A 27306-nucleotide genomic window follows, 5' to 3' on the forward strand; every position below is an offset into this window, starting at 1 on the left:
ACCTTCCCAGTCCACTGGATAGTGGATGTGACCTCTCAGGTATTTGGAATCAAGGATGGCCTGAGGGGGGGTCCCCTCCGACGTACAACGGTGTTGGTGTACTGTGGGTTGAGACTGGAGGATGAAGAGGATGAAGAGGACTGTAGGTGACCGGTTTTAACAGAGACATGAAAGGACGAGGAGATTTTATACTGACAGGGTAACTGGAGGTGGTACGTGATAGGGTTATCTTGAAGGAACCAATGAAACAAGGACAGAACTGTTTGCAGGGGAGGCAGATGTCTCTGGTAGAGAACCACACACATTGTCCGGGGTGAAAGAGTGATGTAGGTCTGCTGCGTCTGTCAACAAAGCGTTTCTGGGTATTAGAGGCCTCCTGCAGATGCCTGTGAGCGGTCTCCCATACCCGCTCACTACCCCGAAACTAGTCGTTGACAGCTGGGACAGTACCAGGCTCCACTTCCCAAGGAAACATGGGGGGTTGGTAACCAAGTACACACTGAAACAGAGTAAGGCGGAGGGATGAATGCATGAGTGAGTTATGAGCGTATTCGGCCCAGGCCATATACCGACTCCAGTCGTGTGGAAAGGCAGAATATTGTTGGCGGAGGTACTTCCCTATTTTTTGATTCAGGTGTTCCGTCTGCCGGTTGGTCTGGGGACGGTACCCGGAGGAGAGGCTGAGGGCGACCCCCGGTCGGGTCACAGAAGGCTTGCCACACCCAGGTGACAAACTGGGGCCCGCGGTCAGAGATGATGTCCTCCGGAATCCCATAAGACGGAACACCTGCTGGAACTTACACTCAGCCAATTCCATGGTGTAGGGTAAATGAGGAAGAGGAACCAGATGACACATTTTTGAAAAACGGTCTACTATGACAAGGATGGTGGTGTTACCAGAGGATTCAGGAAGGTCTGTGATGAAGTCAACAGCTATGTGGGACCAGGGTCTGTGAGGTATTGGCAAAGGTTGAAGCTTACTGGAAGGGAGATAACAAGGGCTTTTGGTTTGGGCGCAGAATGGACAGGAGAGCATGTAATCCCTTACGTCAGATGCCAGTGAGGACCACCAGAACTTACGGGCTAGATGTTTGGTGGTTTGTGTAATGCCCGGATGTCCTGACCCAAAGGACATGTGACACCATTGCATCAGTTGGGGCCTAACAGCTGCTGGTACGTAACTCCTCCCAGCTGGTGTCTCAGGAGGAGCTGTGTCTGAGGTGAGGGCTTCTTGTATGGCAGAGTGAACCTCACACTGTACCGGCCCCATAATGCAAGAGGAATGAAGAATGGGTGTTGGACCGGACTTACTGGTCGGAAGGTCAAACTGGCGGAAGAGAGCATCAGCTTTTACGTTTCTTGCCAGGGATGTAAGTAGCATGAAAGTGTGTGAAGAGGAGCGCAGCAGGCTTGTATGGAGTTTAACCTCTTGGCCCCTCTGATATATTCTAGATTACAATGATCTGTTAGGAAGAGAAAAGGATGTTGTGCGCCCTCCAACCAGTGGCGCCACTCTTCGAGGGCTGGCTTGATGGCGAGGAGTTCTGTTCCCCACATTGTAATTCCTCTCAGTGGAGGATAACTTCCGGGAGAAGAAGGCACAGGGATGTGATTTTGGAGGTGTTCCCACCCGCTGAAAGAGTATGGCTCCTACTCCTACTTCAGAAGCACCTCCAGGGTGAAAGGAAGGGTCGGATCAGGTTGGAGAAGGACAGGAGCTGAGCTGTAGCGACATTTCAAGTTGCTGGAAATATTCAGGGCTGTATCAGTCCATTGAAAGGTCTGGCTCTTTTTGGCTGGTAAGGGCAGTGATGGGAGCGGCAGTGGAACTGAAGTTGAACCGGCGATAGTAGTTGGAGAACCCAATGAAACGTTGGAGTTCCTTAGCGGTGGTGGGTTTGGGCCAGTTACTGACGGCAGGGACTTTGTTCTCATACATGCTGACCCCTCCAGGTGTCAGTACGAACCCGAGGTTCAAGGTGTTGAGGTTTACACGGAAGGTGCTCTTTTCAGTCTTCACATAAAGGTTATGGTCAAGGAGCTGTTAAAGTACCTTTTCCACATGCTGTATGTGTTCCTTTAGGGAGTAAATCAGGATGTCATCAATGTAGACGATGAGAAAGCTGTTGATCACATCCTGGAAAACCTTGTTCATAAAGGATTGGAAGACGGCGGGGGCGTTAGTAAGGCCATAGGGCATGACCAGGTATTCGTAGTGCCCTCGTGCGGTGATAAAGGCCGTCTTCCATTCGTCGCCTTCACGTATACGGACAAGGTTATATGCACTTTGCAGGTTGAGTTTTGTTTAGATGTTGGCACGGTCCACTTGTTCAAGGGTTGCTGGGATCAGAGGAAGACGGTTCTTGACATCATTCAGAGAACGCTAATCAATACATGATCGGAGACCACTGTCCTTTTTTCCAAGAAGAAGAAGCTGGACTCAGCCGGGGAAGAAGGACGAATGAAACCGTTTGAGTGTTTCATCAAGGTAGTTCTCTATTGCCTCATTTTCCGGGATAGATAGGGGGTAAACTCGGCCCTTCGATGGGGACCTTCCAGGGAGTAAGTCAGTAGCACAGTCCCGTGGGCGATGTGGTGGCAGAGTGGAGGCCTTGATTTTGCTGAAGACATTGCTGTACTGGGCGTATTCAGATGGTATGCTGGGTGTATAGTTATGCACGCTCAAGTTTTTCATTTTTTTTGTCTTATTTCTTGTTTGTTTCACAATAAAACATATCCTGCATCTTCAAAGTGGTACGCATGTTGTGTAAATAAAATGATACAAATCCCCCAAAAATCTATTTTAATTCCAGCGTGTAAGTCAACAAACAGGAAAAATGTGGAGGGGGGTGAATACTTTCACAAGCCACTGTATGTCTACTATGAAAGGTATAAACAAAAAGAGCACAATGAAGTTGAAAAGCATAAAACTAAAATGAAGACATTCAGGAATTCATTGAGTCATAAATATCAAAGGTCTCAATAATGCTGCATATCCTAATACATTTTTTAAAACTTTTTTTTCCTACAGTAATTATTAACAGTTTAACAGGGGGATGTTATTATAAGTACAAGATTAGCGTTTCTTACTTGTATTGCAAAGTGGGGAAAACATCTTACTGTAACAAGAAAACATTATCCTAGTAGCCTATGCCTATAGGCCTATCCATTTTATTTAGTATTTTTATTTATTCGCACAAAAAAGACAAGTTACAAAGATTATTTTTATTTATTGAACCTTTATTTAACTCAGTTAAGAATAAATTATTATCTACAATGATGGCCGACCAAAAGGGAAAAGGCCCCCTGCGGGGACAGGGGCCTGGGATTAAAAATAACAGTGCAGATAAAAAACAGATAAGATGGTGTGCAGGTGAAGACACCCAAGAGGGCTTCAATGAGTGCTTCAACAGAATTGCAAATTAAAGAAGTGTATTCGTTTCAGGTTATTACCACAGAGCTTGGTTGTTGATTATGTGATGATAATGTGTATGTAATTTCTTTCTCCAGGGACAAAAGAGGGCTGACCCTACTGAGCTGAAAGCTATTTTCATAAAGGTCAGTTGTATAAGAATCAATTTGCCTATGGATCAACAACATTTCCTTAGCTCACTGGATACAAGCCAACTTTGTGTACTGGAAAGCCACTACTAATATTGCATTTATTTGTAGGCTTCTTCTGGTTCAAGTCACAAAAACAAGAGTCAATAGCACATTTCTGGTTTTCTCCATTGAGGTCTGAATCCTAACTTGAGATCCCTGCACACAGCTTGAATTTCTACCATTGACATCATTGCATGATTTATGCCTATTAAAGTCTTGAGTTACGTGTGAATGATTGCAAGTTAGGTGTCTGCCCAAAGGATTGAAACAGTCAGCGTCAGTGTCTTTCTTGACCAATAGATCACTTATTAACAGATCAATTATGCTGTCTGTCTGTCTGTCTGTCTGTCTGTCTGTCTGTCTGTCTGTCTGTCTGTCTGTCTGTCTGTCTGTCTGTCTGTCTGTCTGTCTGTCTGTCTGTCTGTCTGTCTGTCTGTCTGTCTGTCTGTCTTTCTGTGCGTGTTTGCTGTTGCAGTATGCCAGCATCCAGAAGAACAATGAGGCCTTCATGTCTCCAGAGGACTTTGTGGCCCGGTTTCTCTATGCACACACTGACATCAGGCTGTCTGACGAGGCCACCTCACTGCTGGCTGGGGTGGTGGACCAGAAGAAAGATGGGTGGGTATGATGGACAGACGACCAGGGCTCGTATCACAAAGCGTATCAGAGAATGTGTGCTGATCTAGGATCAGTTTGGCCTTTTAACCATCTCACAAAGCTTTGTGAATACAGGCCCTGACCAGGAAAAAGTCCAGGCTTTATGCCTAGCTAAAGGTTGGTTACAACAACAACCTGGAGTACTGCTAGGGTTATATCAAGGGCCTGGATTACAGATATGGTTACAGATATTGCCTGGAGTACTGCTAGAGTAATAGATAGGGCCTGGAGTACTGCTAGGGTTATAGATAGGGCCTGGAGTACTGCTAGGGTTATAGATAGGGCCTGGAGTACTGCTAGGGTTATAGATAGGGCCTGGAGTACTGCTAGGGTTATAGATAGGGCCTGGAGTACTGCTAGGGTTATAGATAGGGCCTGGAGTACTGCTAGGGTTATAGATAGGGCCTGGAGTACTGCTAGAGTTATAGATAGGGCCTGGAGTACTGCTAGGGTTATAGATAGGGCCTGGAGTACTGCTAGGGTTATAGATAGGGCCTGGAGTACTGCTAGGGTTATAGATAGGGCCTGGAGTACTGTTAGGGTTATAGATAGGGCTTGGGGTACTGCTAGGGTTATAGATAGGGCCTGGAGTACTACCAGAGTTATAGATAGGGCCTGGAGTACTACCAGAGTTATAGATAGGGCCTGGAGTACTGCTAGGGTTATAGATAGGGCCTGGAGTACTACCAGGGTTACAGATAGGGCCTGGAATACTGCTAGGGTTATAGATAGGGCCCGGGGTACTGCTAGGGTTATAGATAGGGCCTGGAGTACTGCTAGGGTTATAGATAGGGCCTGGAGTACTGCTAGGGTTATAGATAGGGCCTGGAGTACTGCTAGAGTAATAGATAGGGCCTGGAGTACTGCTAGGGTTATAGATAGGGTCTGGAGTACTGCTAGGGTTATAGATAGGGCCTGGAGTACTGCTAGGGTTATAGATAGGGCCTGGAGTACTGCTAGGGTTATAGATAGGGCCTGGAGTACTGCTAGGGTTATAGATAGGGCCTGGAGTACTGCTAGGGTTATAGATAGGGCCTGGAGTACTGCTAGAGTAATAGATAGGGCCTGGAGTACTGCTAGAGTAATAGATAGGGCCTGGAGTACTGCTAGAGTTATAGATAGGGCCTGGAGTACTGCTAGGGTTATAGATAGGGCCTGGAGTACTGCTAGGGCTATAGATAGGGCCTGGAGTACTGCTAGGGTTATAGATAGGGCCTGGAGTACTGCTAGGGTTATAGATAGGGCCTGGAGTACTGTTAGGGTTATAGATTGGGCTCGGGGTACTGCTAGGGTTATAGATAGGGCCTGGAGTACTACCAGAGTTATAGATAGGGCCTGGAGTACTGCTAGGGTTATAGATAGGGCCTGGAGTACTACCAGGGTTATAGATAGGGCCTGGAATACTGCTAGGGTTATAGATAGGGCCCGGGTACTGCTAGGGTTATAGATAGGGCATGGAGTACTGCTAGGGTTATAGATAGGGCCTGAACTACTGCTAGGGTTATAGAAAGGGCCTGGAGTACTGCTAGGGTTATAGATAGGGCCTGGAGTACTGCTAGGGTTATAGATAGGGCCTGGAGTACTGCTAGGGTTATAGATAGGGCCTGGAGTACTACCAGGGTTATAGATAGGGCCTGGAATACTGCTAGGGTTATAGATAGGGCCTGGAGTACTGCTAGAGTAATAGATAGGGCCTGGAGTACTGCTAGGGTTATAGATAGGGCCTGGACTACTGCTAGGGTTATAGATAGGGCCTGGAGTACTGCTAGGGTTATAGATAGGGCCTGGAGTACTGCTAGGGCTATAGATAGGGCCCGGGGTACTGCTTGGGTTATAGATAGGGCCTGGAGTACTACCAGAGTTATAGATAGGGCCTGCAATACTGCTAGGGCTATAGATAGGGCCTGGAGTACTGCTAGAGTTATAGATAGGGCCTGGAGTACTGCTAGGGTTATAGATAGGGCCTGGAGTACTGCTAGGGTTATAGATAGGGCCTGGAGTACTGCTAGGGTTATAGATAGGGCCTGGAGTACTGCTAGGGTTATAGATAGGGCCTGGAGTACTGCTAGGTTTATAGATAGGGCCTGGAGTACTGCTAGAGTTATAGATAGGGCCTGGAGTACTGCTAGGGTTATAGATAGGTCCTGGAGTACTGCTAGGGTTATAGATAGGGCCTGGAGTACTGCTAGGGTTATAGATAGGGCCTGGAGTACTGCTAGGTTTATAGATAGGGCCCGGAGTACTGCTAGGGTTATAGATAGGGCGTGGAGTACTGCTAGGGTTATAGATAGGGCATGGAGTACTGCTAGGGTTATAGATAGGGCCTGGAGTACTGCGAGGGTTATAGATAGGGCCTGGAGTACTACCAGAGGGTTATAGATAGGGCCTGGAATACTGTTAGGGTTATAGATAGGGCTCGGGGTACTGCTAGGGTTATAGATAGGGCCTGGAGTACTACCAGAGTTATAAATAGGGCCTGGAGTACTGCTAGGGTTATAGATAGGGCCTGGAGTACTACCAGGGTTATAGATAGGGCCAGGAGTACTGCTAGGGTTATAGATAGGGCTCGGGGTACTGCTAGGGTTATAGATAGGGCCTGGAGTACTACCAGAGTTATAGATAGGGCCTGGAGTACTGTTAGGGTTATAGATAGGGCTCAGGGTACTGCTAGGGTTATAGATAGGGCCTGGAGTACTACCAGAGTTATAGATAGGGCCTGGAGTACTGCTAGGGTTATAGATAGGGCCTGGAGTACTTCTAGGGTTATAGATAGGGCCTGGAGTACTGCTAGAGTAATAGATAGGGCCTGGAGTACTGCTAGGGTTATAGATAGGGCCTGGAGTACTGCTAGGGTTATAGATAGGGCTCGGGGTACTGCTAGGGTTATAGATAGGGCCTGGAGTACTGCTAGGGTTATAGATAGGGCCTGGAGTACTGCTAGGGTTATAGATAGGGCCCGGAGTACTGCTAGGGTTATAGATAGGGCCTGGAATACTGCTAGGGTTATAGATAGGGCCTGGAGTACTGCTAGAGTTATAGATAGGGCCTGGAGTACTGCTAGGGTTATAGATAGGGCCTAGCCCTTATTTTCTAATGCACAGGATGCAACCCAAATATTATATATATTTTTTTGCTCATGATGAATTTATTTACCACTGATTTATTTGATTTATTATGTTTCAAAAATAAACTCTTAGAAATCCTCAAAGGCCCTTTGTCAGGTGTTGTTCTGTTCCTCCTGTTGGTTGTTGTACCTTAATTCATCTCATCTTTCCTCCTCTCCCCTTAACCCCCATCACCCCTGTGTTTTGCATTAATATGTATGTTTTTAATGATACATAATGACGGGCAATAAATTGTTAGAGTAAGTCAAAAAGAAAAAGTGTGTTGCCATGGCAACCACCTGGGCTCCGGCAAAGAGCAGAGTGCATGCGGTCATGTTGCTCACATTATGAAAGCCTGCTTTAAAATGGAGTGGAGGCTGGCTGCACACATGCACTGTAATTGCCCATGCCATTCAGCACTCCTGCATTGTGCGGCTTTGCGAGCCAGATAAATGGCGGCAGCAAAACTGCTATTAAGGGATAAATCTATTAGGAAACCATGGCTTGGTCTCTGTATCTAAACTTAATTTGGTGTGGTCAGGTGGTGGGTAGGGGATACCAAATGATAAGGAAGCAGAAATGTCTCCTTTGATGGTTTGATCAAAGCCACGAAATCAGAAACCTTTGTTTGAATGCGTCCATTTTGTTTACAGTTGGCACCGTAGGTTAGTCGTCATGTATTTTGTTTTAGCTCGTTTTTTTTTTTAAGACATTCTGATTTCACTAGACAATGAGATGGATGATTATGCCTAGTGCGGAAGAGAGAACAGACAATGGCTACGCGTGTCAACATCACCCCCTTTTATGTTCACGGAAAACAGGAACGCATTGTTTTTCAAGTATTGGCAAGAACCTGTTGAGTGACCTCCCTGACAAAAAAGAAAGTAAGGAAACAAGCCACTTACACAATCATATTATGATATACTCCCTCTAGTTAAAATTAGTCTTTTTCAGGATATGCATACTGCATACATTTTTTCTTGCCAATGCGTCTGCCTCTGTTTTTACCCCAGGTAGGATTCCATTTCACAGAGATGAGTCAGGACGGGGTAATCGTTTTTGTGAGTAGAGGGGGTTTGGATGTACGTAAACAGTGTAATGCATTTCTTTGCCTCCCTCTGTGACTGTGTAAATCAGGTGATACACTCACTGACAGCCATCACAGTCTCTCTGCCTGGAAATCACTTTTCTCTCTTGTTATTCACCCTCCCCAGACTTGGCTGGTTGAGATAGATACACTCCCTCTCTATGTCTGCAAATTACTCATTCAGCACATGTAGACATCCCTACTTCTGTCTCAAAGATGTGTCAGAGATGTTTCCCTCCTCTCCTCTCTCTCTCTCTCTCTCTCTCTCTCTCTCTCTCTCTCTCTCTCTCCCCCTCTCTCTCTCTCCCCCTCTCTTTCCTCTCTTTCCCTCTCTCTCTCTCTCTCTCTCTCTCTCTCTCTCTCTCTCTCTCTCTCTCTCTCTCTCTCTCTCTCTCTCTCTCTCTCTCTCTCTCCCTCTCTCTCTGTGTCTCTCCCCCCCCCCTCTCTCTCTCACATACACACTTCTTTCTCTCTTTTTTTCCGATGGAAACCTCTTCAAACCCTCTGAGGTTAGTCTCTGGGGTTAAAACTTTGTAAAGAGAGCATGCTGGGAAAATAGCAGTCCTCCCAGCCAACCATGTGCATTTTGGTGTGGTCTGCTTGGAAGAACCCAAAGCATCCAGCCCACCAGCCGGACAGCTAGCCAGCCAGTCAGTCAGCTAGCCAGCAGTCACCTCTGGGTGGAAGGCTGTCAGTGACAATAGCAGGGACAGGGGGTTTATTGAAGGGATCGTCTTACCTTTTACTAGCAGGGATACAAGCTGTCGCTCCAACCTAATCCGCCCAAATGTTTATGCTGTTAACAGTGTTCTAGACCCTCGCTAGCTGCTGAAGATGACAGTAAAGTCGAGACTTTCATAGACACCCTCAAACAAAGACATCAAGGATGTCTACTTCCACATTGACTTCGTACAGAGGGACACTTTCAACCTTTGTTGACCTCTGACTCAGACTAAGATTTAAAGTGAATAACAATCCCGTACATGTGGTATAGCATTAACTGTGTACGTAATACATTTCCCAGAAACATAGTCTCATGTTCGTAAATGCATATGTTTGTGCACTGTTTACCCAGACCATGGACATGCCTAGAAAAAACCTGGTCCCGTGCCATATAAGTTGATGGTTGGTAGATACTGTTGGTTGATTTGATTATTGGAATCTTGGTTTGGTCTGCATTGCAAAGTGATGCCCTCTCTTTTTGGGGGGTAATTGTTTTGTAGTAGTCATAGCAATGCTAATCAACCATCATAAGCCTCATCCCTGGCACAATCACCACTGTGTGTGTGTGTGTGTGTGTGTGTGTGTGTGTGTGTGTGTGTGTGTGTGTGTGTGTGTGTGTGTGTGTGTGTGTGTGTGTGTGTGTGTGTGTGTGTGTGTGTGTGTGTGTGTGTGTGTGTGTGTGTGTGTGTGTGTGTGTGTGTGTGTGTGTGTGATATACCCCCTGAACACTCACATCTCCTTCTCCCAATGTCATCTGAATACCCCTGATAATCAACAGCAGTGTAAGTTTCAGTAAAATGCTCATAATCCATGTCTAGAAAAATACTGAAATGCTAACAACATAAATGAATGTAAGCTGATATGCATACTGTACTTCCTCGTCTTATTTGAGGCATTTTAGACAGTATCTGTTTTCTCCCCCGCACTAGTCTGTATTATTGTCAAACAGTAACTCATGAAATTACCTTCCAAATTGGTAATTGTTATGTTTCAGAAGATGTTCCTTTTCAACGTTCAATATGCTTCCAGCCGCGAGAGCTGTAAATATGTTAGCTTTCCTCTAACAGCCGATGCATGGACTCAGCAGCACGCTTTTGTATCCCTCCACCCACTCCCTACCAACAGGCCCCTGTTCTAAAACTGTCAGCTCGCTTAGTTAATATAACAATTACTCTTGACTTTTCAACACAGCAGTTTTTTCTACACTGTAAGGCAGGCAGAGCATGCCTACAAGCCTACAAGCCTACAAGCCTACAAGCCTACACATTCCAAATGAATCCATCTTTGAATTTCATCAGTAACAAAATTAATTAGAGTTGCCAGAAAAATGTAATCATCGCTCCCCTGGAAATTGAAATAGATTGCAGATGCATGCTCAGGGGACTGCTCTTTAGGACTGACCCTGCGTAATTATAGTATCCATTTGTGAAATTCATAATGGACTTGAGGCAACTTTGAACCGAGCATGAATTAAGACTAGATTGCGCCGGGGTCCCCAGGGCTCCCATGGATCAGTTGGTGTATTCTCCCTTTGTTATAGATGATGTGGGCATATTAGAGAGAAGTGTAGTACAATGGTATTAATGACACATACATACTGTAGCCTACACATCGAGAGAGAGAGAGAGAGAGAGAGAGAGAGAGAGAGAGAGAGAGAGTGAAAAGATTGAGAAGAGAAAGGGAGAGAGAGCAAGAGAGAATTCACCCTTCCTAGTACATTGTTGGGTTTGTGCACAAATGTATATTTTTGTGCTGAAATATAGTGAAAGGATATCCGTTCAAAACTCCCCTTTGTGCTTGTACACCTGTTTATAATGGCAGAGGGGGAAATGTAAAACATCATATTTAATCCTTTTTACATGTGTAAAGTTGCCCGTCAACGTTATAGCAGCCAACTCAGACTGGCACACTATACTGAAGAACAGAGTTCTTTCCAAACCTTGTTTAATGTTTTCATTTTCCTATAGTCATACTCAATGGATTTAGGACATTTCACTCAGCTGAGAAGTGGCCTACTTGAATTAAGATGGACATATATTGATAGGCTGTTCTGTTTTTTGGTTTTGTCACCCAGTAAAGCCCAGTGTTATACATTGGAACTTGTATAGTTCTCTTCTTAATGATTACACTACACGTGCTGTAAAATGTGTCATGTATGAACAAGTACAAACTACTACGTTTGTATCCATTTTTTGCTTGTTTTACTGATAGTCCTCTGCTTTTTCATTGTGGAACAGGACATTATCTGTAGACCTTTAGGATATCCTAACATTCACCTTCCTGTCTGTCTGTCTGTCTGTCTGTCTGTCTGTCTGTCTGTCTGTCTGTCTGTCTGTCTGTCTGTCTGTCTGTCTGTCTGTCTGTCTCTCTTTCTCTCTCTTTCCATCAGGTTGATCTCCTTCCAGGAGTTTGTGGCCTTTGAGTCGGTCCTCTGTGCCCCAGATGCTCTCTACGTGGTCGCCTTCCTGCTGTTCGACAAGACGGGCAAAGGAGCAGCCACCTACGGTACGTAACGTTCCCTCTGATTTGATTGACAGCTCTATTTCCAACCCCCAGGTTTGATTTGTGACCGCTGAAGAACAAAACAATGTGGACACTTATAGCTAGGATATTATATTGAAGTGAAGGAGGAATTCTTAAAGCTGTTCTGTAGAAGTTATTTTATTTACTGAAAGTACATTTCATTGGACATTTTTTTACTTTGTTTTTTTTGGAAGAGGTAAAAAGACATCACTTTTACTAAAAAACAAAATGACCTAAAAAATAATATTGTCACATATAACCATCAGAATCAATGACAGTAACCTTAGCCCCTATGAAGGTGACAGTGTAAGCACCCCTATGGAGATGATGGAGATGACAGATATTGGTTTTGGAGGGGTGGAGGGGGAGAAGACATGCCTGTCTGTCTGTCGGAGAGGAGGGGAGTGTGTTTGTGATTGGGACCATTACCTAGAAGGCTCCAAGCCCAGAGGTGAGAAGAGGAGACATTTGTACGTGATTCACATTTCCCTAATTGATTTAAACAACCTTAATTTTGCCTTCTGTAGGTATGCCAAATTAGCACATTAGGACTGATTTGAAATGCGGCGCACATATCTTGGGCACAAACAGAGAGAAAGTAAATTCCATTCTAATTGTTGGTAGTCGGCAGGGAGTAAGATCATTGTGGTTGATTATGTATGCACATATGTAAATGTTCATATTTAAAAGGAGCAATTACACTATTTATCAGTGACGTGGTGTATCTGGTTTGGTAATTAAAAGCTCTGTTGTTTTTCTGCCTTCTGAAAGGTTAATGAATATAGCCTACCCCGACGCTACCGTGGCTACGCTAGGAGATGCAACAAGAAGTGGAAAATTGCATGAAAAACATTACACATGCCCATACGCTGCTGTTTATCGCTCACGTTCAGCTACCATTTCACTGAAAGCAAATAACTTGTGATTGAGATTATGGTCTTGTCAAAGTCGCTTTATTGTGATCCATTACATGATTTTATCTCTTTCTTCAATTTTTCATTAGATGAAGTGGCCTTCTCCATCTCGACCAAAATAACAAGTCACTCCTTTATAACGTATTGAAAGCAGGAATTGCTGTGGCTTAGCTGCATTAAAGACCGTTTGTTTTTGGTATACATTTTTATTACATTTTTCTACGTTGTTTTCTTGTTTGTTAATAACCTGTGTAATTCCTATTAAGTGATCGCGGAAAAACAGATATTTTTACATGAAGGGATGTTAATTTTAAGTGTTTTATAAAAGGTAAATCCATAATTTCGTGGAATAGAGTTAATTAAACTGTGACATGCAACACACATTAAAACGGGATTGTAGTTCAGCCAAAGAGACCAAAAAAGAGAAGAATAAAAGGTTGCCTGAATGTTGACAGGTCCATAAAGGCTGATAATATAAACGGCAGGTCTGGAATAGGGAATGGCACTGCAGTGTTACACTGCCCAGTAAATGCAGCATTTTTATTGCCTCATTAAAGTGTAAAACCTGCTGGCTGTCTTGTTCCGAAAGGTATGGCCTGATCTGGCTGGGGAAAGAAATCTCACTACCATTTCTCTGGGCTGTGTCCCAAATGACATAACTATTCCCTAAATAGTGCACTACTATCGATCAAAGGTATTTATAGAATAGGGTGCAATTTGGTACGGATCCCCTCTCTCATTTCTCTTTAAGTTATTCATTCACTGATACATGCTAGGGGATGAAACATGTTTTTTGTTTAGTGGTTTCTTTCTGCCTATCTGTTGTTTTGGTTTCTCTGATGAGGCTGTAATCATTTGGGCTGGTGTTCAATGTCTCCCACCTACATTACCTCTACAGAATATGAAAAGTGTATAATCACATAGCTTTGCATATTTTATAGCTACGGTAGGCCTTCAGTACTGTCTAATGCTTCCATCAGATATCTATCCATCATCGTTGTTTAGACCTATGGTTTCAGGGACCTGTAACCTTCGTAATTATTAACGCATACTTTTCTAATATGAAATCTATAAAAAATAATCTAGTCAATGATGATAATTTCTACGATTTCATAGAAAATAATAGCACATTTCTTCCTGACATAATACACAACATTGTCTCCCATGTCTGCAAGTAACTGAGTCTTGTGAAGCAATGCTACTGCTAACCAGCCATCTACAATAGTCTGTTTGTCAACAGGGTCAGATTAAAAAGGGGACTGATTTCATTAAAGGTGCCTGCCTTGTCTGGTCTCTCCTCAGAGGATGTGAAGCAGGTCTTCAGCCAGACCACCAACCATCAGCACATCCCCTTTAACTGGGATTCTGAGTTCATGCGGCTGCACTTCGGCACGGAGAGGACCAAGCACCTCAGCTATGGAGAGTTCACCCAGTTCCTCCTGGTGGGTTGATATTCTCTATCTCACCTTGCACTCACATAGAGTGACTCTCTCTCTCTCTCTCTCTCTCTCTCTCTCTCTCTCTCTCTCTCTCCCTCCTGTCTGAGTAAATGCTCTCTCTCTCTCCCTCTTGTCTGAATAAATGCTCTCTCTCTCTCTCTCTCTCTCTCTCTCTCTCTCTCTCTCTCTCTCTCTCTCTCTCTCTCTCTCTCTCTCTCTCTCTCTCTCTCTCTCTCTCTCTCTCTCTCTCTCCTGTCTGAGTAAATGTCTTGCTCTTTTTTGTCCATGTCAATGTGTCTTTCTGTCAGTTAGTTAGTCCTTTACCTCCTCTCTCCCTTTGTGTCTGACTCTGTCTATCTGTCGAGTTCTTTTCATTTTGCCTTCAGACCATGCATACCCATTATTGTACAAAGTCAATGAAACCCCATCAGTCTGTGTTAGATATTTACTCTAACCTGCTTGTCTGTATTCACACTGTGTGATGACCATGGTGTGTGTGTGTCTGTATTCACACTGTGTGATGACCATGGTGTGTGTGTGTGTCTGTATTCACACTGTGTGATGACCATGGTGTGTATGTGTCTGTATTCACACTGTGTGATGACCATGGTGTGTGTGTGTGTGTGTGTCTGTATTCACACTGTGTGATGCCCATGGTGTGTGTGTATCTGTATTCAGACTGTGTGTTAAAAGCTATGGTGTGTGTCTGTATTCAGTGTACTATTTGATGCCCATCCAGCCCCTGGCCTGACACACACAGACTTGGGTTCCTCTACTTGGTCCTGTTTCATCAACACAGCTCATCATATTGTCCTGATTCTACTTGGTCCTGTTTCCCCAACACAGCTCATCATATTGTCCTGATTCTACTTGGTCCTGTTTCCCCAACACAGCTCATCATATTGTCCTGATTCTACTTGGTCCTGTTTCCCCAACACAGCTCATCATATTGTCCTGATTCTACTTGGTCCTGTTTCCCCAACACAGCTCATCATATTGTCCTGATTCTACTTGGTCCTGTTTCCCCAACACAGCTCATCATATTATCCTGATTCTACTTGGTCCTGTTTCCCCAACACAGCTCATCATATTGTCCTGATCTACTTGGTCCTGTTTCATCAACACAGCTCATCATATTGTCCTGATTCTACTTGGTCCTGTTTCATCAACACAGCTCATCACATTGTCCTGATTCTACTTGGTCCTGTTTCCCCAACACAGCTCATCATATTGTCCTGATTCTACTTGGTCCTGTTTCCCCAACACAGCTCATCATATTGTCCTGATTCTACTTGGTCCTGTTTCCCAGCACAGCTCATCATATTGTCCTGATTCTACTTGGTCCTGTTTCCCCAACACAGCTCATCATATTGTCCTGATTCTACTTGGTCCTGTTTCCCCAACACAGCTCATCATATTGTCCTGATTCTACTTGGTCCTGTTTCCCCAACACAGCTCATCATATTGTCCTGATTCTACTTGGTCCTGTTTCCCCAACACAGCTCGCCATATTGTCCTGATTAGGCATTAATGAAACACTGAGGTTATACTTTAGACCACGCTGGCATTTGTTTTCCATTACAGTTAAGTGACGTAACCACCAATATAAACCCACTCCACCTATACACCCTTCTATCGAAAACAGGTAGACGTGTTCTCTTCCATAAAGGATAGTATCAGCCGTGCTGCTGCTGCCGCATTCCTTTTGTATTTGTGGTGTGCTTGCCATTTTCCAATATGATGTCTAGACGTGAAATCAGGGGAGAGGGAGACTGGAGGAGAGGGAGAGTGGGGGAGAGGGAGAGTGGAGGAGAGGGCCTTGCCAAGTTTGCATCTACACTCACTATATCTGAATGAGCTTTCTATGTTACACTTAACTTGGACCAGATGGGTTGCACTGTGAAGAACACACTGATATTGTGTGTGTGTGTGTGTGTGTGTGTGTGTGTGTGTGTGTGTGTGTGTGTGTGTGTGTGTGTGTGTGTGTGTGTGTGTGTGTGTGTGTGTGTGTGTGTGCGTGCGTGTGCATGCATGTGTTGCAGCCAGTTACATTAGGGAAATATTTTGCATTCAGGGCTTGCACAGTTCGACTCCAGTGGTTTCCAATACTTCATACCAGAAGTGCAGCAGTAATGCTCATAGCTCAACTATGAAATACACATTTCCTATTTCACTCACTTCATTTAGTGAGTTTGCCCCAATTTCATAGATATTGATTCATGTCATAATAACTGAGTCAGAAAAGTCATTTTTTCTGTGATTCTTATTTAATTCAGGGGCTGTGATTTAAGTGTTTTCCCAGTAGTAGAGGAGAAAATGGTTGTTATAAATCCACTTAGACCTGAGTGAAGACCTTTACTGTTATTTTAAGTTATTCAGTTATTTTAATTAACTACTACTATTCCCCCTTGTAATATGAATGATAATACAGATTTAAGCTGTGTATCTCACAGTTAAGCGCAGTATAATTGTAATAATACATACTTTTATTATACAGCAAATATACTGTATGTACATTCAGGGGCCAGTTTATTGGGTACACCCATCTAGTACTGGTTCAGACCCCACTTTGCCTCCAGCACAGCTTGAATTCTTCGGGCATGGAAACATTGTTCAATTGGTATGAAAGGACCTAACCCGTGCCAGGAAAACATTCCCCATACTCAGTCAACGTACCTGGTTAAATAAGGGTTAAATAAATACAATTTTTAAATGACACCACCGCCACCTGTATGTACTGTTGACACCTGGCAGGATTACGCCAAATCCTGATTCAACAGGAACTGGGATGCATCGGACCAGGCCATCACGTCTTCTCGTTTTTAGAGTGGTACCTGGTGTGGTCATCTGCTGCAGTAGCCCATCCGTAACAAGGATTGACGAGTTGTGCATTGCGAGATGCCGTTCTGCACACAACTGTAGCTTGCACGATTTTTGACATTTTTATTTGACCTCTCATCGACAGGCTGTTTTTGCCCACAGGACTGTTTTTTTTTGTTTGTCGCACCATTCTCTGTAATCCCTAGACACTGTTGTGTGTGAAAAGCCCAAAAGCCCAGAACGTTTCTGAGATACTGTAACCGGCGCGCCTGACACCAGCGATCATACCACTGCACCACGCTCAAAGTTGCTTAGGTCACTCGTTTGACCCATTTTAACATTCAAGCGAACAGTAACTGAATGCCTCGATGCCTGTCTGCCTGCTTTATAGAGCAAGCCACGTGACTCATTGTCAGTAGGAGCAAACCATTTTCGTGAATGGGGTGGTGTACCTAATAAACTGTGTACTGTATATACTATGGTTTATTTTCAGTGGTTTCCTCAATGGGGTTAGTCATCCTTATACACTGTGTTTACTTGCATAATCATCCATAATGATGACGAGCCAGATGCACACAAGAACCGGAAAAACTTTTGCGCTGCAAATTTCTCGCCAATTTCTGTCTCGGTGGATGCCAGAGATTCTCCAAAATGACATGATTTGCATTTCAAATGGCACCCTATTCCCTATATAGTGCAGTACTATTGTCCAGGGCCCATAGGGTACTGGACAAAAGGAGTGAACGATGTAGGGTATAGAGTGTGATTTAGGATGCAACCATTATTTTTTTCCCACTTGCAGGGTTTTTTTCAGGATCAGAAAGGAGCTTAGGTGGTGGACGTGGCAGGGGCAATGGGCACGGTCGGACAGTCAGCGCGGCTGAATTTTAGAGCCCCTCATCTTGGCTGTGTAGAGAAATTTGTACATTTTTAAGATTAGAGAAATTATTTCTGTTTTAAAGCTAATTTTCTGCAATTCTGCACATGTTGCCATGGCTAATACTATGTTCCTATGCTCAAAGAATAATACAATCAATACTGCTAAATTCATTGTTTTGGGAATTTGGGCACCAATATACAGTATAGGTCTGTGGCTGGCACACCGAACATGGATGGAGGACATTAAAGTGGCCTTGTTAAATTATGTCTGGGCTTTGAAAGCTACAGTCTATAATCTGGGGTTGTGTTTTCAATGGTAATTTCAATGCTTGATATTCACCAATTTAGCTGGGGGAAAAAACAGAATCCCAGACTGTAGCTTTAAGGGTCAGTAATGACTTTAATCTGGTGTGTGTTGATCGGAACCACTGGGAACAGTTAGAGGGAATCTGTACAGTATTTCTCCTGTAGGTATTCCATTGTTTAAAGACCTTAAACAGCAGGAAAGACGCCAACGTCTTTCGTATCGAAACCCAAAACAGAGGTGGCTCGTCAAATGTTTTTTATTCCGTCCAGTCCAGGAACAATTAAAGTGAGTGTAAATACTGTGGCGGTCTGTGATTTGGTCGTCAGAGGCTAAGCTCTCCTCCTGAAATGAAAACCATGTCTCTAAAACACTCAGTTACAATAAAACTGTAAACTGACTAGATTCTGGGACGCAATTGTTCTGTTGTTCCATGTGGTTGTGGCAGTCCAGGCAGCTCCTAACTCTGCTGTGTTGTCCAGTCTATATAGCTCAGGGATATTTTTTCCTTTACACACACAGGCTTTTATTTTCTCTTTTTCTCCTCCTTTCTCTCTTGTTTTGACTATACCGTTCCAGTTATTTTTTCATTCGCTGTTTTATCTGTGGTAGTTTCTTTCCCCCCACACATGTTTATTGGTTTGGACCTATTCATCCCAAGGTTCAAAAACCAACTGAAAAGCGTCTTTGGGATTGTCCCATTCCCAAATGATTTGTTTATTTGCGATATGTTCCTTTGTATGGTTTCCCCCCCAGTACATTCACTATAACCTCCCCTAATGATGACTCTCCTAACTGATCGTTATATATGGCAGTAGGTAGCTGACGAGCTCCTATGCAGAATCATAAGTGCTTGTTCCTGACACCCTGCTCTCACAGAAACCTGGTTTGCAGATCACACCTCTTTTGGGATAAATGTATCTACTTATTCTCCCCTTTGTTTTCAGCTTTATGTAGGTGTCAATCTCCTGAAACTGTTTTCTGGGGTTATTGAGTGTAGCCTGGGGCCTGTTATGTTATCAAAAATGTTAGTCACTCAGACTTAGACACAGGAGTTCTTATGACAAAGGATGGTAGTGAGGAAGTAGAGTTTTTATAGTCAAAATCAATGTAAAAATAATATTCAATAACGTCTCTAATTTACTGAAATAAAGTCAGTAAGTAGCCTATTGGTATTCCAAGTTTTACAGTTGTTTGAATTGTGGTATTTTCAGTATGAGCCCAGAGGAAGCGGTATTGTTTACAGGGTGTCTCACCAGACGTGTGGTCACAGGTACAGTAGTGATAATGGCTTTTCATTTCAAAGCCCCACTGGAGTCTTCCCATGAGCCTGTCTGTTGTCTCTACGATCCACAGAGGAGGAAGCTGCTGTGCCGTGTGTGTGTGTTGTGAAATAGTGAGCAGTTAGGTGATTAGCCAGTCTGCATGTGTATCCCCTGGAGTGCCTTAATGGGGGATTTGGACTGGTGAGAGAAACACCAGCAGCGTGAGGAGAAGGAGAGGACAGAGGAGAGGAGAGGAGAGGATAAGGAGAAGACAGAGGAGGAGAGGAGAGGAGAAAGGAAAGAGGAGAGGAGAGGAGAGGAGAGGAGAGGAGAGGAGAGGAGAGGGGAGGGGAGGGGAGGGGAGGGGAGGGGAGGGGAGGAGGAGAGAGCAAATTACTGCAGCTCCGCCAAATGCTGTTTCCCTGTAACTGAGAGGGAAAATGGCGTCAGGGGGGTCATCAACGGCCATCCTCCTTCTCAGAGAAGTGTGTGTGTATTTGTAGGTACACCTGAAGTCATTAAAATGTTATAAGAGGACAACATTTTGCACAACATGTCTAAATCATGTCACAGAAATATAATGTTACCGGGTTTAACCAAACAGGATGATGTCTCTGTGTGTTTATTGCTCTATGTCTCTGAAGCTAGGAATGTCTGTATGATTTAAAGGGTATCTATGTGATTTAAAGGCTGTGTATCTATCTGATTTAAAGGGTATCTATGTGATTTAAAGTGTATCTTTGTGATTTAAAGGCTGTGTATCTAAGTGATTTAAAGTGTATCTTTGTGATTTAAAGGCTGTGTATCTATGTGATTTAAAGTGTATCTTTGTGATTTAAAGGCTGTGTATCTATGTGATTTAAAGGGTATCTTTGATTTAAAGCCTGTGTATCTATGTGATTTAAAGGCTGTGTATCTATGTGATTTAAAGGCTGTGTATCTATGTGATTTAAAGGCTGTGTATCTATGTGATTTAAAGGCTAGGTATCTATGTGATTTAAAGGGTATCTATGTGATTTAAAGACTGTGTATCTATGTGATTTAAAGGGTATCTATGTGATTTAAAGGCTGTGTATCTATGTGATTTAAAGGCTGTGTATCTATGTGATTTAAAGGCTGTGTATCTATGTGATTTAAAGGGTATCTATGTGATTTAAAGACTGTGTATCTATGTGATTTAAAGGGTATCTATGTGATTTAAAGGCTGTGTATCTATGTGATTTAAAGGGTATCTATGTGATTTAAAGCCTGTGTATCTATGTGATTTAAAGGGTATCTGTGTGATTTAAAGGCTGTGTATCTATGTGATTTAACGGCTGTGTATCTATGTGATTTAAAGGCTGTGTATATATGTGATTTAAAGGCTGTGTATCTATGTGATTTAAAGGGTATCTATGTGATTTAAAGGGTATCTATGTGATTTAAAGGCTGTGTATCTATGTGATTTAAAGGTATCTATGTGATTTGTGTATCTATGTGATTTAAAGGCTGTGTATCTATGTGATTTAAAGGGTATCTATGTGATTTAAAGGGTATCTATGTGATTTAAAGGCTGTATCTATGTGATTTAAAGGCTGTATCTATGTGATTTAAAGGGTATCTATGTTATTTAAAGGCTGTGTATCTATGTGATTTAAAGGCTGTGTATCTATGTGATTTAAAGGCTGTGTATCTATGTGATTTAAAGGCTGATTTGTATATATGTGATTTAAAGGCTGTGTATCTATGTGATTTAAAGGGTATCTATGTGATTTAAAGGCTGGTATCTATGTGATTTGTATCTATGTGATTTAAAGGCTGTGTATCTATGTGATTTAAAGGCTGTGTATCTATGTGATTTAAAAAGGGTATCTATGTGATTTAAAGGGTATCTATGTGATTTAAAGGCTGTGTATCTATGTGATTGAAAGGGTATCTGTGTGATTTAAAGGGTATCTATGTGATTTAAAGGGTATCTATGTGATTTAAAGGCTGTGTATCTATGTGATTTAAAGGCTGTGTATCTATGTGATTTAAAGGGTATCTATGTGATTTAAAGGCTGTGTATCTATGTGATTTAAAGGGTATCTATGTGATTTAAAGGGTACTCTATGTGATTTAAATGGTATCTATGTGATTTAAAGGCTGTGTATCTATGTGATTTAAAGGGTATCTATGTGATTTAAATGGTATCTATGTGATTTAAAGGCTGTGTATCTATGTGATTTAAAGGGTATCTATGTGATTTAAAGGCTGTGTATCTATGTGATTTAAAGGTATCTATGTATTTCTATGTGATTTAAAGGCTGTGTATCTATGTGATTTAAAGGCTGTGTATCTATGTGATTTAAAGGCTGTGTATCTATGTGATTTAAAGGCTGTGTATCTATGTGATTTAAAGGCTGTGTATCTATGTGATTTAAAGGGTATCTATGTGATTTAAAGGCTGATTTGTATCTATGTGATTTAAAGGCTGTGTATCTATGTGATTTAAAGCTGGTATCTATGTGATTTAAAGACTGTGTATCTATGTGATTTAAAGGGTATCTATGTGATTTAAAGGCTGGCTGATTTGTATCTATGTGATTTAAAGCTGTGTATCTATGTGATTTAAAGCCTGTGTATCTATGTGATTTAAAGGGTATCTGTGTGATTTAAAGGCTGTGTATCTATGTGATTTAACGGCTGTGTATCTATGTGATTTAAAGGCTGTGTATCTATGTGATTTAAAGGCTGTGTATCTATGTGATTTAAAGGGTATCTATGTGATTTAAAGACTGTGTATCTATGTGATTTAAAGGGTATCTATGTGATTTAAAGGCTGTGTATCTATGTGATTTAAAGGGTATCTATGTGATTTAAAGCCTGTGTATCTATGTGATTTAAAGGGTATCTGTGTGATTTAAAGGCTGTGTATCTATGTGATTTAACGGCTGTGTATCTATGTGATTTAAAGGCTGTGTATCTATGTGATTTAAAGGCTGTGTATCTATGTGATTTAAAGGGTATCTATGTGATTTAAAGGCTGTGTATCTATGTGATTTAAAGGCTGTGTATCTATGTGATTTAAAGGCTGTGTATCTATGTGATTTAAAGGGTATCTATGTGATTTAAAGGGTATCTATGTGATTTAAAGGCTGTGTATCTATGTGATTTAAAGGCTGTGTATCTATGTGATTTAAAGGGTATCTATGTTATTTAAAGGCTGTGTATCTATGTGATTTAAAGGGTATCTATGTGATTTAAAGGGTATCTATGTGATTTAAAGGCTGTGTATCTATGTGATTTAAAGGCTGTGTATCTATGTGATTTAAAGGGTATCTATGTGATTTAAAGGGTATCTATGTGATTTAAAGGCTGTGTATCTATGTGATTTAAAGGGTATCTATGTGATTTAAAGGGTATCTATGTGATTTAAAGGCTGTGTATCTATGTGATTGAAAGGGTATCTGTGTGATTTAAAGGGTATCTATGTGATTTAAAGGGTATCTATGTGATTTAAAGGCTGTGTATCTATGTGATTTAAAGGCTGTGTATCTATGTGATTTAAAGGGTATCTATGTGATTTAAAGGCTGTGTATCTATGTGATTTAAAGGGTATCTATGTGATTTAAAGGGTACTCTATGTGATTTAAATGGTATCTATGTGATTTAAAGGCTGTGTATCTATGTGATTTAAAGGGTATCTATGTGATTTAAAGGGTATCTATGTGATTTAAAGGCTGTGTATCTATGTGATTTAAAGGGTATCTATGTGATTTAAAGGCTGTGTATCTATGTGATTTAAAGGGTATCTATGTGATTTAAAGGCTGTGTATCTATGTGATTTAAAGGCTGTGTATCTATGTGATTTAAAGGCTGTGTATCTATGTGATTTAAAGGCTGTGTATCTATGTGATTTAAAGGCTGTGTATCTATGTGATTTAAAGGGTATCTATGTGATTTAAAGGCTGTGTATCTATGTGATTTAAAGCGTATCTATGTGATTTAAAGGGTACTTCTATGTGATTTAAAGGGTATCTATGTGATTTAAAGGCTGTGTATCTATGTGATTTAAAGGATATCTATGTGATTTAAAAGCTGTGTATCTATGTGATTTAAAGGGTATCTATGTGATTTAAAGGCTGTGTATCTATGTGATTTAAAGGATATCTATGTGATTTAAAAGCTGTGTATCTATGCGATTTAAAGGCTGTGTATCTATGTGATTTAAAGGCTGTGTATATATGTGATTTAAAGGCTGTGTATCTATGTGATTTAAAGGGTATCTATGTGATTTAAAAGCTGTGTATCTATCTGATTTAAAGGCTGTGTATCTATGTGATTTAAAGGGTATCTATGTGATTTAAAGGGTATCTAAGTGATTTAAAGTGTATCTTTGTGATTTCAAGGCTGTGTATCTATGTGACTTAAAGGGTATCTTTGATTTAAAGCCTGTGTATCTATGTGATTTAAAGGCTGTGTATCTATGTGATTTAAAGGCTGTGTATCTATGTGATTTAAATGCTGTGTATCTATGTGATTTAAAGGGTATCTATGTGATTTAAAGGGTATCTAAGTGATTTAAAGTGTATCTTTGTGATTTAAAGGCTGTGTATCTATGTGATTTAAAGGGTATCTATGTGATTTAAAAGCTGTGTATCTATGTGATTTAAAGGCTGTGTATCTATGTGATTTAAAGGCTGTGTATCTATGTGATTTAAAGGCTGTGTGTCTATGTGATTTAAAGGCTGTGTATCTATGTGATTTAAAGTGTATCTTTGTGATTTAAAGGCTGTGTATCTATGTGATTTAAATGGTATCTTTGATTTAAAGCCTGTGTATCTATGTGATTTAAAGGCTGTGTATCTATGTGATTTAAAGGCTGTGTATCTATGTGATTTAAAGGCTGTGTATCTATGTGATTTAAAGGCTGTGTATCTATGTGATTTAAAGGGTATCTATGTGATTTAAAGGGTATCTATGTGATTTAAAGTGTATCTTTGTGATTTAAAGGCTGTGTATCTATGTGATTTAAAGTGTATCTTTGTGATTTAAAGGCTGTGTATCTATGTGATTTAAAGGGTATCTTTATTTAAAGCCTGTGTATCTATGTGATTTAAAGGCTGTGTATCTATGTGATTTAAAGGCTGTGTATCTATGTGATTTAAAGGCTGTGTATCTATGTGATTTAAAGGTTGTGTATCTGTGTGATTTAAAGGCTGTGTATCTATGTGATTTAAAGGCTGTGTATCTATGTGATTTAAAGGCTGTGTATCTATGTGATTTAAAGGGTATCTATGTGATTTAAAGGGTATCTATGTGATTTAAAGGGTATCTATGTTATTTAAAGGGTATCTATGTGATTTAAAGGCTGTGTATCTATGTGATTTAAAGGATGTGTATCTATGCGATTTAAAGGGTATCTATGTGATTTAAACGGTATCTATGTGATTTAAAGGGTATCTATGTGATTTAAAGGGTATCTATGTGATTTAAAGGCTGTGTATCTATGTGATTTAAAGGGTATCTATGTGATTTAAAGGCTGTGTAACTATGTGATTTAAAGGGTATATGTGTGATTTAAAGGGTATCTATGTGATTTAAAGGCTGTGTATCTATGTGATTTAAAGGCTGTGTATCTATGTGATTTAATGGCTGTGTATCTATGTGATTTAAAGGCTGTGTGTCTATGTGATTTAAAGGGTATCTATGTGATTTAAAGGCTGTGTATCTAAGTGATTTAAAGGGTATCTATGTGATTTAAAGGGTACTCTATGTGATTTAAAGGGTATCTATGTGATTTAAAGGCTGTGTATCTATGTGATTTAAAGGGTATCTATGTGATTTAAAGGCTGTGTATCTATGTGATTTAAAGGGTATCTATGTGATTTAAAGGGTACTCTATGTGATTTAAAGGGTATCTATGTGATTTAAAGGCTGTGTATCTATGTGATTTAAAGGGTATCTATGTGATTTAAAGGCTGTGTATCTATGTGATTTAAAGGGTATCTATGTGATTTAAAGGCTGTGTATCTATGTGATTTAAAGGGTATCTATGTGATTTAAAGGCTGTGTATCTATGTGATTTAAAGGTACTCTATGTGATTTAAAGGGTATCTATGTGATTTAAAGGCTGTGTATCTATGTGATTTAAAGGGTATCTATGTGATTTAAAGGCTGTGTATCTATGTGATTTAAAGGGTATCTATGTGATTTAAAGGCTGTGTATCTATGTGATTTAAAGGCTGTGTATCTATGCGATTTAAAGGGTATCTATGTGATTTAAAGGCTGTGTATCTATGTGATTTAAAGGGTATCTATGTGATTTAAAGGCTGTGTATCTATGTGATTTAAAGGGTATCTATGTGATTTAAAGGCTGTGTATCTATGTGATTTAAAGGGTATATATGTGATTTAAAGGCTGTGTATCTATGTGATTTAAAGGGTACTCTATGTGATTTAAAGGGTATCTATGTGATTTAAAGGCTGTGTATCTATGTGATTTAAAGGGTATCTATGTGATTTAAAGGGTATCTATGTGATTTAAAGGCTGTGTATCTATGTGATTTAAAGGGTATCTATGTGATTTAAAGGGTATCTATGTGATTTAAAGGCTGTGTATCTATGTGATTTAAAGGGTATCTATGTGATTTAAAGGGTATCTATGTGATTTAAAGGGTATCTTAGAAAATAGGTGCCATCTAGAACCTTAAAGGGTTCTTAATCTGTTCCCATAGGAGAACCTTTTGAAGAACCCTTGTTGGTTCAAAGTAAAGTAGAACCCTTTTGGTTCCAAGTTAAACCGTTTTGGGCTCCATGTAGAACCATTTCCACAGAATGTTCTACATGGAATCCAAAATGGTTCTATCTGGAACTGAAAAGGATTTTACTTGGAACCAAGGGTTCAAGGGTTAGGGCTACAATTATGTTAATGGTTAGGGTTAGGATTAAGATGTGGTTTTTGGGTTAGGGTAAGGGTAAGAGTACAGGTTAGGGTTTAGGGAAAATAGGATTTTGAATGGGACTGAATTGTGTGTCCCCACAAGGTTAGCTGTATAAGACTGTGTGTGTGAGTGCGTGTGTATATGTCTATGTGTGTTGTTAATCTGTGTGTGTGTTCCTCTGTCTCCTCCCCAGGAGATGCAGCTGGAACATGCACGGCAGGCCTTTGTTCAGAGGGACAAGGCCCACAGTGGCTCCATCTCCGCCCTGGACTTCAGGGACATCATGGTCACCATCCGGCCCCACATGCTCACACCCTTTGTGGAGGAGAGCCTGGTGGCGGTGGGTCTGGCTCTCTGGTTTTCCTCCCTCTCTCCCTCTATCCCTCATCCTTCTCGCTCTCTTCCTCTATAATTCTCCCTTTCCTTCCCCTAACGTGTCATTAAAGCCTTTTACTGCAGTGGGCTAAATCAGGGTCACACAGTCTTTCTTGGTATTCTTAAACAAATCTACTTGAAACAAAAGTATCCACCTCACACATGGTTATGGGCTTAAAAAATAAGACACCTGTACCAAGTCAGATTTAGAGTTGAAATGTATTCCAGTCTGCATCCCAATATTACACTTTATATACATCAGAGAAGACTGAAATATAACAAAACTGTTTGACAAAGAAACACCGGATTTTCAACATTTAAAAAACAAGAAAAGTTGATTCATTATGAAATTATGAAAAATATGAATAACATTCCACCCATGAGGCCACTAGGTCATTTGACTGCAGGAAAGGGCTCCCTCAAACCTCTCTGGCATCAAACCATGCAGCTAAATGTCTATCCCTTCACACGCGCACGCACGCACGCACGCACGCACGCACGCACGCACGCACGCACGCACGCACGCACGCACGCACGCACGCACGCACGCACGCACGCACGCACGCACACACACACACACACACACACACACACACACACACACACACACACACACACACACACACACACACACACACACACACACACACACACACACACACACACACACACACACACACACACACACGCACACACACAACCACACAC

At 41.5% G+C, this 27306-nt stretch overlaps 1 protein-coding gene across 1 annotated transcript in view; it reads left to right on the plus strand.

Moving 5' to 3' along the window:
- The window catches only part of LOC118378405 (electrogenic aspartate/glutamate antiporter SLC25A13, mitochondrial), a 95947-nt gene that overhangs the window by 4820 nt on the left and 63821 nt on the right, over positions 1 to 27306 (plus strand). Inside the window, exons 2-6 of the mRNA XM_052472595.1 lie at positions 3511 to 3558; positions 4079 to 4221; positions 11564 to 11679; positions 13914 to 14053; positions 26417 to 26563. Coding sequence (XP_052328555.1) covers positions 3511 to 3558; positions 4079 to 4221; positions 11564 to 11679; positions 13914 to 14053; positions 26417 to 26563 — 594 coding nt within the window. The remainder of the gene's footprint in view (positions 1 to 3510; positions 3559 to 4078; positions 4222 to 11563; positions 11680 to 13913; positions 14054 to 26416; positions 26564 to 27306) is intronic.

This window comes from Oncorhynchus keta, chromosome 20, assembly GCF_023373465.1.
Source record: "Oncorhynchus keta strain PuntledgeMale-10-30-2019 chromosome 20, Oket_V2, whole genome shotgun sequence".
In the NCBI taxonomy this organism is placed as follows: Eukaryota; Metazoa; Chordata; class Actinopteri; order Salmoniformes; family Salmonidae; genus Oncorhynchus; species Oncorhynchus keta.